This window comes from Castor canadensis, chromosome 10, assembly GCF_047511655.1.
Source record: "Castor canadensis chromosome 10, mCasCan1.hap1v2, whole genome shotgun sequence".
Classification (NCBI taxonomy): Eukaryota; Metazoa; Chordata; class Mammalia; order Rodentia; family Castoridae; genus Castor; species Castor canadensis.
Window position 1 is genome coordinate 144,392,527 of NC_133395.1, and position 12,564 is coordinate 144,405,090.

General features: G+C 50.6%; 1 protein-coding gene across 4 annotated transcripts in view; it reads right to left on the reverse strand.

Moving 5' to 3' along the window:
• The window catches only part of Slc6a6 (solute carrier family 6 member 6), a 76,927-nt gene that overhangs the window by 62,840 nt on the left and 1,523 nt on the right, over nt 1-12,564 (reverse strand). For 3 of the 4 annotated variants that reach the window (XM_020175672.2, XM_020175675.2, XM_074044494.1), the window contains exon 2: nt 517-560. Coding sequence is in view for 1 of the 4 variants with exons in the window: in XM_074044492.1 (XP_073900593.1) it covers nt 517-560; nt 11,755-11,810 (100 nt within the window). In the remaining 3 variants the exon portion in view is untranslated. Of the gene's footprint in view, nt 1-516; nt 561-11,754; nt 12,465-12,564 lie in introns of those variants that run through there. The other variant, XM_074044492.1, reaches the window with a different exon arrangement.

Consider the following 12,564-nt stretch of genomic DNA (forward strand, 5'->3'; position numbering starts at 1 on the left):
GTACACAGATCGTCACTGTAATATTCTTGCAACTTTGCTGAGGGTTTTCAATATTTTTTCTTAAATAAAAAGCTCAATGGGGTCAAGGTTGGAGCCCAGTGGTGGAGGACTTGCTTAGCACGTATGAGACCCTGGTTACCATCTCCAGCACTGCAAATAAAATGAATTCAATAGATCAGAGACGATGACTGACAGCACCTGCACTGGGATGCTAGGCCACCCTTGCATGTGGGTCTGGCCCCATCCTCAAAATCAACTCAGCAAGGTCCCCATCCCCATGCCACATCTGCTCCCTGGCAGACTGCATTACGGGCACAGGCCAGAGTCTGCACAAAGGGCCAACCCAGGAGACCTGCCGCAGTGAGCTGCCTGAAACAAGGTCCTGGGGGCTTGTGGGTCCTGTCTTCTTCTCCTAGAGCCTGGAGGAGACACCGAACTTCTGAGAACCCCACTCTGGATGGTGACTGCCACACACATGGGTGAGACTGATGCCACAGGGAGGTCAAAGCTACTTACGTTTTGGAGGTTCCTGGGAAGAGGTTGTGCTTTGGGCTCTGGATCTATGACAGAGAGGAAGCAGAGAAGAGATCTGGTTAGGCCCTGACTGTACATACGGCTCCAGGTCTTCTTCCCATGGGTGACCCCAAACATACACATGCTAGGGAAGGGTCTTGGCAACCCCCCGGCCTGGAACCGGGAAAAGCAAGGTGCTGAGGCTCACACACACACACATATGCACACACTGAGCCACACTCATCCACGTGCTCACACAGACCCACGTGATTCTCAGACACATATGCAGACACACACTCCTGCTCACTCCCATGCAGCCCTCTTCTGGATGCCCTCTAAGCTCAGCCAGCAGCCCGTTCTAGTGATCACCCCGCTCACTGTCCACCATGCTCAGAAGGGCAAGATATGTCCCTTTTGCTGGTTGCAAACAAGTAAGTCACCCGCCAGCCCTGACCAGAAAGTCCTCATTCCTGAGAGCCCCCAGCCAGCTCTGTCATGTGCCCACGTCCCAGGTCCATGACTGGCTGTTCCTTACAGACACAGCAAGGCTAGATAGAGGGGAGGGGAAGGCCCTGGGAACCCCAAGATTCTTGGAGGATATGATGCACTTCTGCCAGGAAAACCAGCTGCACTTTGCTGAGCCAAGCAACCCTTGGCGGGGGCTGACCAGCAGCCATTTCATGGGCACTTATTTATTTTTATTCATTTACTTACTTATCTCTGCAGTGCTGAGGATGGAACCCAAGGCCTCATACATTACTAAGCAAAGGCTGTACCACTGAGCTACACCCCCGCCTCCTTGGGTGTTGTTTAATAGGACGCCTCTGGTTCTATGGAACCCAGTTTGGGAAACAGGCAAGTGTGGACCACCCACAGAGCTCCTTGCCCTGTGGGCGGGAAGACCCTCCTGATTTCCTGGAATATTGCAGGGAGATTTAACATTTCAAGGAAGTAATACTGGAAACAGCAGTGATGGGCAGCGGGATGCCTGTCCTCTGTCTTTCCTCCTCCTGCCTGCAGCCCTGCCCTTGTGGCCTCTTCCCCAGACTCAAAATGCTGCTCCCAGCAGCCTGCAGAGCTTAGTCCCCCAAATCAGACAACCTCACTGCTTTATAATGGTCCCCACTGGGTCCAAGGCACTACAGGGTAGGAACGATCAACAATTTATTTAGCACCTACTATGCGCCAGGCTCTATCCCAACCCAGACAACACATCATGAACAAGTCAAAGTCCCCATTCCCACAAAGTCCTGGAACCACGTGGTGGGGCTGTCAGGTGAAATGGAAGTCACTGAGGAGTCACCTTCTACATGGACACACACTATGGAGCTGGGTAGATTAGTAATGTCTGCTGTACAACGTGTGCCTGACTCTCCTGGACTGCATCGAGGGAAGAGGGATGGCAGGGAAAGGTGGAATTGTTTGAAGCACAATTACAAGCCTAACAGTAAGGGAATAGGAACAGGGCAACCTGGTTCTGTCTGGGAAGTCCTCAGCAGTAGGAGGCCAGCCCAACTCAGACAGCAGGACATGAGAGACATGCACCCCGCAGCCTTTCTGGGACAACCTAAATCTATTGGCCCTGGAGCCCCAAGTGCGTGCTTCCAGAGCCATTGGGTCTGGGTGGGCTGACATCACCTCCTGCCTCGAGGTGGGCACACAAGCCACACTGGCAATCCAGGAAGGTCACTGTGATTGATCATACCTAAAATTCTAAATTTCTAAGGTTGAGAGGGTTTATCTGGGAGGGGCAATCCCACTGGAGCAGCTCAGGGCACCCTCAAGGAGAATGGTTCAGACACAGAGGGCCACAAAGCCCAGAAATGCAAAAGCAACCTAATGACCCGTCTTAGCATCTAGATCCAGCCACACCTGAAGGAGTCAGTAAATGTCCTTTTTAAAGTTACTTTGAACTGATTTTTTTTTTTTTTACCCATTGCAGCCATAAGAATCTAGACCTATGCTCAGCCTTAAACTTGCTGTGTCATTTTATGTCAGTCTCTGCATCTCTCTGATACTGAACCATCAGAATAAAGGGAAGGATGCAAATGATGTGACATTTGAGGTCCCCCTTGCCTCCACCACAGCCCAGGCGCTCCCCTCATGCCCATCTCCACCCCCACCCTGACATACAGCAGGAGATGTGGAAATCAGCCCTTCTCACAAGTGAGTAAGTAGGCATCAGAAATGCCTAGGTCTCTATCAAAAAGTTCACAGGTCCCACCCTTGTGTGTAAATGCCAGGCCAGTCTCCATTCTCACGAGCTCTGGATGGTGTCTAAAACTGTGCCGGTCCAGGGACCTCCATCCTCTCAGCCTGGGTCAGGCTCCGTTCTACTCTTCCTGGTTGCTGAGATCAGGTGCCCAAGGCCAAAACAAGGCCCCTCTCCATCCTCAAAGCAGTTCTCCAAGAAGGGAAAACTCCACGTGGTTGCAAGGAGAAGCCAGTCTTTACATAAGGAGAGCACGGGGTCCCAGGTTTGAGTGCCTGCCCCTCGGGGCCAGCCCACTCTGAAATTGATCTAGACAGCAGGGAGGATGTAAGAGCAACAAAATGCCTCCCTGGGTTCCAGAGGCCCCGTGAGGGTCTCCCGGGAGCTGACAGCATCTCCCAAAGTCTCCCCCAGCAGGGAGCTGGCCAGGTCCCACTGTGGGCCTGGTGCCTGGGGCCACCCCGCTGTCTGCAGGGCCTGGCTGGCCCTGGGCTCTCCCCTGACTTACATCCGACTTGGCTGCCTGGAAAAGCCTCCTGTGGCTTTTGGACCACGGACACTGCTTAGTAAAAGGCTTCCCCCACTAGCATCCTTTCCAAGGTGGCACTGGCCCAAAGAGCCTGGCTGGGCCAACTCCCAGCCCTGTGACCCTGGGCAAGTCACCTGCCTTCAGAGAGGCCTTGGGTTTTTCATAATGTAAAATGGGGGTAAGGGGGTCTTTTGTGAGGATGAAAGAGATGAATACTTACTCATTTTCAGTTTTGACAGGGGGTATGGGGATCTTTCTATGTTGTCCTATCTCTTGGCCTCAAGCCATCCTCCTGCCTCAGACTCCCAAGTTCTGGCACCACAGGTGTACCCACTGCACCAAGCCGTCACAGACTGGCTTTTAAAACCTAACAGGCAGAAAGTGCCCAGGAGCTGCCATTTTACTTCCTTCACTCCAATGTGGTCCCAGAACCAACAGTGACATGCCAGTCAGTTGGAAATACTGACTCTCAGGCCCCACATGGACCTACCATACAGGAAGAGGCATTTTAACAAGACCCCCGTGAGAGCCGGGCATGGGAGACACATCTGTGGTCCCAGATTTTCCAGGCCGAGACAGGAGTATCACAAGTTCCAGGCCACCCTGGGTTACAGGGTGAGACCCTGTCTCAAAAATAAAAATAAAATAAATCCTAGGACTAGAGGTTTGGCTCAAGCGCCTGTCCAAGTTCAAACCCTAGTACCGCCAAAAAATAAAAATAAATAAATACAGAAATAAATCAATCCCTGGGGGAGGTCTACAAGACTCTGCATGTGAAGAGTGCTGGTATATGTTGCTATTATTATTGCTTTTGTTACAACATCCTGCCTCATATGTAACCAAACCACCCCGCGAGCTGTTCCTGGATTCTGATCTCTAGGTCTAAGGTGGTGGCAGGGTATGAGGTCAAGAGTAATAAAATGCTGAGGAAGGGCAGGAAAATTTTCCTGGTGTCTCTCAGCCTCCGAACTAATGAGCCTGCGGGCAGCTCGGAGATGAGAAGGGACTAGACTGCTGTCATCCTGCAGTGAGACTTAGAGAGCAGTTATTACTGCCAGGAGCTGGTCACGGCCAAGGTAATAAAGCATGAAAACAGCATTCCAGGTGGCAGATTTGGGGCTTTCAGAAGAGTCTGGCTGCCTTTGTTCCTCTCTGCGGAAGGCTGAACCTTTTACATTCGAAGAAACCAAATTACCTCTGACTGCAGCGCACTGCCCACAACTCAAAGCAGAAGTTGGCACTGGAGCTACCCTAGAAGATGTAGCCCCTGCCTAGTGAGGAGGACACTGCCGGCTGCATGTGGAGGGTCTCATGGAGTAGCAGTGGTGTCCCTCACCCTGCATCAAAAACAAATCCATAAACACAGCGCGCCCTGCAGCACCCTGACCCAGCTGCACTCTGACCAGAGGCCTGGAACTCAGAGGGCTGTAAAAACGAAGTCAAGAAGTTGAAGTGCACGGTCATCACTCTCTACCACGCTGCACTCACTCAGCGCCCTTGCGTTAGCAGGAGATGAGCTCTTCCACCTGCCAGAATCAACCTTTATCTCTCAACCATCAAAAGTTTGCGGCAAGGAGTGGTTTGTTCCCAACCTATGGGACTTGGGGACAGCAAGGAGAACAAAGGGGCACCTGTTACTTGGCTCAGCTCTGCCACACCTTCACACTGCAGCCAGATGTGGCTGCAGAAAAGTCCCCCAGTGAAACACTACTGGCTCCAGTTCATAGCACACTGTGGAGTAGAGGGGCCAGAGGACGGAGTTCCATTCCCAGTGCCACAAGGAGAACAGAGCCATATCTGGCGGCCGAGAGCTGGCCTGGGTGGCTGTTCTCCAGACACTGGTACGTTTTTCAAGCCTGTAGCCTCGATGGGATACTTTTAAGACAAACTTCCTTCTACCAACAGTAAGTGGAAACAGAAACAACCTGCACACTACCTGCGGGAAGGGGCTAGCAGGTGTAGGTTTGGGGTTTTTTTCTCTTTTTCTTTTTAAAGGTCTGTTCTAATCTATATTCTTCTACCAGTGGAAGAAAAACCCACATTGTTCCCCAGAGAAAATGTTCCTTTCCAAAAGTCAGTTGCTAGAGTTCTGTTCAGTGGGCCACTGGAACTCCAGTGCCCAAATTAGGACACTCCTCTCAGAGTGAGAGGACCAGAACATCTTCAAAAACAAGAGGACAACCGCATCCTTACAGGGGACCACGGGGACGGCAACCCATGTGGTGACCACAGCAGAGAGAGAAGGGGCTCTTCCCGGTTTATTCAGCAGGCATTTCCCTCAAACGCGAGGACCAGAGAGGGAAAAGGATTCACCTTGGCCAGATAGCACGCCAGGGAGAGACCAAGGACATCTAAGTCCTATGTCATAGTGCCTGATGTTGGGGCCTTGATTTAACCATATAGCTCCTGTGTAATTTCTTTTCTTTTCTTTTTTCTGAGACAGCATCTCAAGGCTAGCCTCGAACATGAGTTCCTCCTGCCTCTACCTTCCAAGTGCTGGGATTACAGGCGTGAGTCCCCCTAACTGGCTGTAATTTTTTGTTTAACATCCATCACCCCTCACAAATAGATAGCTGTTTTGGTCTGTCTAGTTCATCAGCCATATCCCCAGGGCCTGGAACAAATAAGTCCTGTCGGGTAGGCGAGTGGATGGAGGGACAGATGGTGATGGTGATATAATTCCCAAGCCTGGACCCGGTAGATTTTCAAAGCACAGGCTCTCATTTCAGGGTAGAGGGAGGCCACCACTCTCCATGTGTGTGTGACCATATACTGGGTGCTGCAGCATCTCTCCTTTCCCTCCATGTGTCTCCAACCAGGTGACCAGGTAGGCAAGACCACAGAGAGTTGAGCTCAAGTCAGAAAAATGGGTTATGGGGGCTCAGAGTAGGGTGAGCTCAAGTCCACTTTGACTCCTGTAATCTCTTTTGAGAGCTTACTATGTGTCAGGGTCAAGGATACTTCATGGATCAGGTAGCTTCAGGCTGCCCTTGAAGACCAGGAAGAAAAACTGGTTGGAGCAAGGGCCTTGTAGACCAAGGGACCAGCACAGAAAGAGTCCTATGCTCAGGTGAGGAGTAGAAACCAGCCAGACCACAAGGAGAGGAGAAAACTGTGGCAGGTGAGGGTAAACACTGGCCAAGAGGCAGATCCTAACAGGGCTCCGATGCCAGGCTAAGGCATTTGGACATGTCACAAAGCACTAGGGAGCCACTGAGGGCTCAAGCTGGAAAGCACTGAGGGTTGGTCCCTGGATGGGCAGAAAGATGCCCAGGAGGCATGGTGGTCAGCAAGGAGGCTGTGGTGATGTGCACACCTGAAGAGCTGACACCAGGTGCCATCTGGGGATGGATTGAAGGTCCTCGAAATCATGACCTGAGTCTTCTACTAAGGTGGATTAGCTGTGGAGGGCAGAGCCCTCCAGTCCTCCCCATTACTGAGCCCTTACCAACTAGACATGAATGCCAAAATCCACAGCCGACCACACTTCTCTACCCCCAAGCAACTGGCAACCTCGGGTTAGGGGCTTTCCACTGGAAAGGGGAAGGTGGAACAAGGTGGTAAGTCAGATGGCACTTCTACTGGATGTGATGAAAAGCCGTGAGACAGGATGCTCACAACATGGGCAGGGACCATACAGATGTGGTCTGAGGCTCCATTTAATGCGGATACTGAGGTTCAAAGGGGACAGGAGGAGCCAAGGGCCTGCTGGGACACCCAGCAGACAGAGGAGGCATCCCATTTCCAGGCCTACCCTTCTGCCTGGGCCCATCAGCCCACGCCCTCCCCACATCCTAATCCCAGTCATAGCCAGAGCTGCTCACTGTGCCTTGCCAGGCTCCAAGCTCCTCTCTGAGCCTTCCAGGAACCCCATTCTGGATTCTGAGGCATGTCCTGGGCAGTCTGCCTGAAGGAGGCTTTCGATAGGTCCTGCTAGCTGTGATAGACCCAGAATCTGAGGTCCTGAGCACCTCAGATTTGAGGCAGAGCCTGGGGATGTGGCTCAATTGGAGCACTTGCCTAGCACGTGGGAAGCCCTGGGTTCCATCCCCAACATGGGATGGGAGATGGGAGATGGAGGATGGGGGATGGGAGAGGGGAGTTGTCGAGCAACAATGCCTTAACAGTGTCCTTAAAACTCCCCCTGCATAGGGGAGTTCTACATGGTCACTGAGGGGTAAGCGCCATGGATGATAGGAAAGACCCTCTGTGAGCTGAGGTTCTCTTGATGTCAGTGATAAGGCCTCCCAGGCCCTCAGTCTCCTGACCCACAAGGTGGGCAGACAGGGAAAGTTAGCTGGTTGACCCTGAGGCCAAGAGCCCACACTCACAGCCAATGGGCCACTCTTCCAGACACCTGCCACCCTTTCCCGTGTGCCTGTCCTTGGCATAAACCACCTGGGATTGTTCATTAATCTCCTCCTGATACACATCTTCCCTCCCTCCTTCCGTGGGACTGTGAGCCACCTGAAAACAGGGAGTCCTTTATTTATTGCTGCCCTCTACTCCTGGCACCATGTCTGGCACACAGAAAGTGCTCAATAAACATTTGTGGTATGGCCAGTGGCAAATGGCCACAGCCCCAGCCACTCTGAACGGTAAGGATTCACCCTTCAGGAGGATTGCTTGAGCCCAGGATTTCAAGCATGGTAAGACTCCCATTTAAAAAAAAAAAAAGTTCCTGTCATTGAACAGGCTCAGAGTAAGTTCAAAGCTGCTTGGGGAGAGTTTCACTCACCAAACTGGTGGCCCCAGGGGTGGTCAGCCAGCACAGAAGAGGTCAGTGGCTCCTGTACACAGGCCAGCCGCGCACAATGGGCTGGCACCTATGCACTCTGATGTGCAATGTATCCACAATGGTCTGTTGCTTGAACAGACCAAGTGGCAAAACCAAGAACAGTGTGATGTATTTTTGTTAAAAACAAAACCAAACCACTGCTGGCTCACTGAGCAAATCCTAAACAAACCCTGGGTCACTGAGGAAATTCAAAGTGAAAAGAAAACTGATCTGGAAAATGATAAAAACTGGCTCACGTCCATAAGGACACCTGAGGGACACGACTAAAGCTGTATATGGAGAGCAGTGTGTAGCCTTAAGGGCCTTTATTTATGTTTATGTTGCAGTGCTGGAGATGGAACCTAGGGCCACACACACACACACACACACACACACACTACCGCTGAGCCACACCCCAACTCCAGGTCCTACAGATTTTTTTAATGAGCTGAAAGGACCACTTTTTAGTTTATTCACTTTTGTATTGGATTGCAGTATGCTATTTTCACAACGTAAAAGGAGTCTTTTGGCAGTTTCTCATAAAGCTAGCACATCTTATGCTTATGCTTCAGCAGTTCTGGTCCTATATGAATGAAACGGTCTACAAGGACCTGTCCATGAATGTCCACAGAAGTTTAATGCATAACACCCACCCTGGAAACAACCAAACTGCCCATCAACAGAACAGAGTAACTGTGCTAGAGAAACCTCTACCCTGTCCCAGGGGATGCGTTCCCAGACCCCCAGTGGGTACCTGAAGCCACAGACAACACTGAACCCTATAAATACTATGCTTTTTTCTATCCACACATACCTATGATGAAGTTTAATTTATAAATTAGTCACCATAAGAGGTTAACAACAATAACTAGTAACAAAATAAAACAATTGTAACAAGTAAGACTTACGAATTGCTTATTTCAGAATCCCCCATGTAGTATTTCCAGGCTACACTAATCGAGGGTAACTGAGATGTTGGAAAGTGTAACCACGGATAAGGGAGGGTCACTACATCTGCACAATGGAATGCCACTCAGCAACAAAAGGAATTGACCACTGATACACTCAGCAGCATGGATGGCGCTCACAGACTTCAGGCCAAAAGCAAAGGAAGGCTAGGATGCATCTCAAGTACAAGGCCCTAAATTCAAACCCCAGTACTGCCAAAAAATAATAAAATAAAATGTTTTTTAAGAGCTAGTGGAGTGGTGCAATTAGTACAACGCCTGCCTAGCAAGCGTGAGGCCCTGAGTTCAAACTCTAGTGCCCCCAAAAAAAAAAAAGTTTTTTAAAAAGACACATTCAAACCCCAGTACTCAGACCCCAGTATCAAAAAAAGAAAAACCCCACAAAGGAGTACACAGTATACGAATCTGGAAGGGTTTTGTTTTGCTTTTGAGACAGTCGTCTTACCATGTAGCCCAGCCTCCCGCCTCGGGTGCTGGGATTACATGCACACGATAAACCAGCACACAGCCATTTACATGAGGTGATTCTGTACTCGGCCAAACTAATTTATGGTGTCAGAAATCAGAAACTGGTTATCTTAAAGGTGGGGAGGCCTGGAGGTGTGGCTCAGTAGTAAAGAACTTGCCTAGCAAGTGCAAGACCCTGAGTTCAAAGTTCAAACCCCAGTACTGAGGAAAAAAAAAAAGCAAAGGCGTTTTATATGTGTATGTGTATTGATCTAAGGTTGTGTTACACTGGTGTATAAACGTGTCAATCCTCACTGTACTGCACAGACCTCTGCAGTGTAATACATGTACACCTCAATTTTATTTTAATTCTTTTTCTTGCAATGGGGATCAGAGTTAAACCCCTAGATTCTTAAAATACATTTTTAAAAGTCACACGAAAACCAAGTGAGGGGGTAAGTAACTGTGTCCCAGCTACTGAAGATCAGTATAGCTCATGAGTTCGAGACCAGCCTGGACATGGAGACCCTGCCCCCTGCCAAAACCCAAACAAACAAAAATCCAGAGTGAAAACTTATAAAACACAGATTCCGAGGCTCCACCTCATTGAGATTCTGATTCAGGGTGTCCAGGCTAAGCCTGGCAATCTCAGTGTGTTAATTAAAAAGGGGTCTCTGAGAATTTGCCTTTTAGTTGCTTTTTTTTTTGCATTGTTGTTTTGTTTGATTTATTTGGAGATGGACTCTCGCTGTGTTGCCCAGGCTGGTCTCAAATTTTGGGGTTCAAGCAGGAGTTTGCAAGTTACCATTCTCAGGCAATCCTCCTGCCTCAGTGTCCCAAGTAGCTGAGACTGATCCACCACCTCACACCGGTCCTGGGTAATTCTACCCCACCCCTTTTATTGGGGTGGTTTGACTTTTAGAAACAGAAAACACATTCCTATCTGTCTGCCTTCCCCCACACCCCTAAGGCATCAGCCTCAGCTCAGGTTTCCAAATGAAGCCTCCAACCAGGCACAGCAGGAAGGAAAACCCCCGCCAGCTCCGTCCATAGCTCACCCTGAAGACGCCAGGGCTGCTTGCTCCAGGGAGGTGGAAGCCAGCGTTAATGGCCTGTGTACCTGTTAAACAGCATGTCAGGCTTTGCCCCATGTTTACAGAGAGAGCACAGGGCCAGACTCACTGGCACAGAAAACATATTGTGCCGGACCCAGAGCAACCCAGTCACCCTTGTGTCCTGGACGCCAGCCTAGTTCCTCGCTCATCACCAGGAGTCTCCCAGGCTCCTGGCTTAACCAGCCTTCCTGTTGTCCCTAAACCCTGTCGGATCCTATTTCTATCCCTGCTGCCCTTCCAGTAAAGTCCCCTTGCACCGTGCTCAAGGCCCTCACCATCTGGCTCCTGCCAAATCCAACCCTGGCTCCTGGTCCTCTCACCAGTTGGGACTCTAGAGACATGTTATACAAACATGCTTGGCTATTTCATGCCACTGTGCCTTTGCACCTGCTATACCCCCGCCCAGAACACCAGCCTATCCTCTTTCTCCAACTGTAGAAGACAGCAACTCCAACATCACCTCCTCTAAGAAGGTGGAGCATCTTCTGCGTGCTACCCTACCCCACCATCTGTGCCTGCCTGGGTCACTCAAGTATTCCTCAGGGCACCCATGGGTGGCAGTGGTCCTTCAGAGGCCACCCCTCTCTCCCTGTGGATTATGAGTTCCTCAGAAGCCCATGTTCTGCCCTGAATTCAATACCCACCCAGATCTAACCTAAGCTCGGTTTATTAACTAGCTAAGTGAGGCACATTAGAAACAACCCCCAATTCTCACTTAAGAGCTACCATGCACGGCCCCTCCCCCCCAGCCCATTAATTCAAACATCTGTGTCGGCCAGGGCAAACACCAAAAAGCAAAATGCATCCCCCAAAAATCTGACTCTTGCTCATGACTGCTGAAGAACTGGAGGATCAGCCTGTGCTGCCAGGTTGGCCCTGGGTTCCAGACCCTCTCTGGCAGTGGCTGAACAGCATTCCGGGGCGACCCTGTAATCTTAATCTATGTCTCAGCTCTTTCCTGTATATAGGAATGTGCTCAGTGACCCACAATGTCTTATCATTCGGGACCTTTGGAAACTCAGAGAACCACAGCTCCTGAGTCCCTCGACAGACTGACAGATGATAAGTTGGGGTGAGAAGACAGGATCCAAAATGCCTCTTGGGTGGGCTGATACCTGCTGCGGGGCTCCCCAAGAAGAGAGAAGGGATAACAAAGTACCAATGGGTCCCCTTAGCTCACCCTCCAGCCCTACCTTTGTTCCTCATTTTCTCCAGATCCTGGTCCAACTTCAATTCCCGAGGAAATCATGACCAAAGCTCCATGGAGCCAAAACTCACTGCTGATCGAAGGCAGGCTTTTTGAAGCCCAGTTCTGCCAATGTCCAATCAAGGCAGTCCTCTAGATGGCTCTCAATTGGCCCATCCGTGAAATGGGCGTTGTCCCCCAGGGCCTCTGACTCTGCCAAGCAGATATGACCCAATCACCACAGGATGCCGAGGTGGGGCATGAGGTGGAGGAGGGAAACTGTGGCTGTGCCACGGGCAGTACCCCAAAGGACAAAGACTCCGAACTGTGCTGTGGTCCTTGCCACATACCACAGTAACCTGGGACCTCGTGACACCTTCTAATCGGCAGCTCTAGAGCCCAGCCCAGCTTTACAGCTTACTGCAAGCTTATTCAGCCTCATCTCCCTCAATCCCCTCAAGGTCGAGGCTTTGGTGTCCCTGCTACCTGGACAGCCAAGGCCAGGCTCAAAGAGAACCACTCAAGGTCACTATTAGGACAGAACACACTCAGCTCCCTGGGGACAAGTTCCTGGCTCGAGGGACCTTGGTTTACTGGCCTAATGGGCAGTATTGTGCCACCCATTTTACAGATGAGGAAACTGAGGCCAAGAAACATTGCCAGAGGTTAACTGGAAGCTGAGCCAGGTATCAGACACCCTCTGACCATTGTGCTAATCCCACCCTATTGTGGATTCTAAGCAGATGCCATGAAGCTCCTTTCTAGCCCCCCAACACCATCTCGATGAAACACATTCCCCCCACCTCCTCAGACCCAC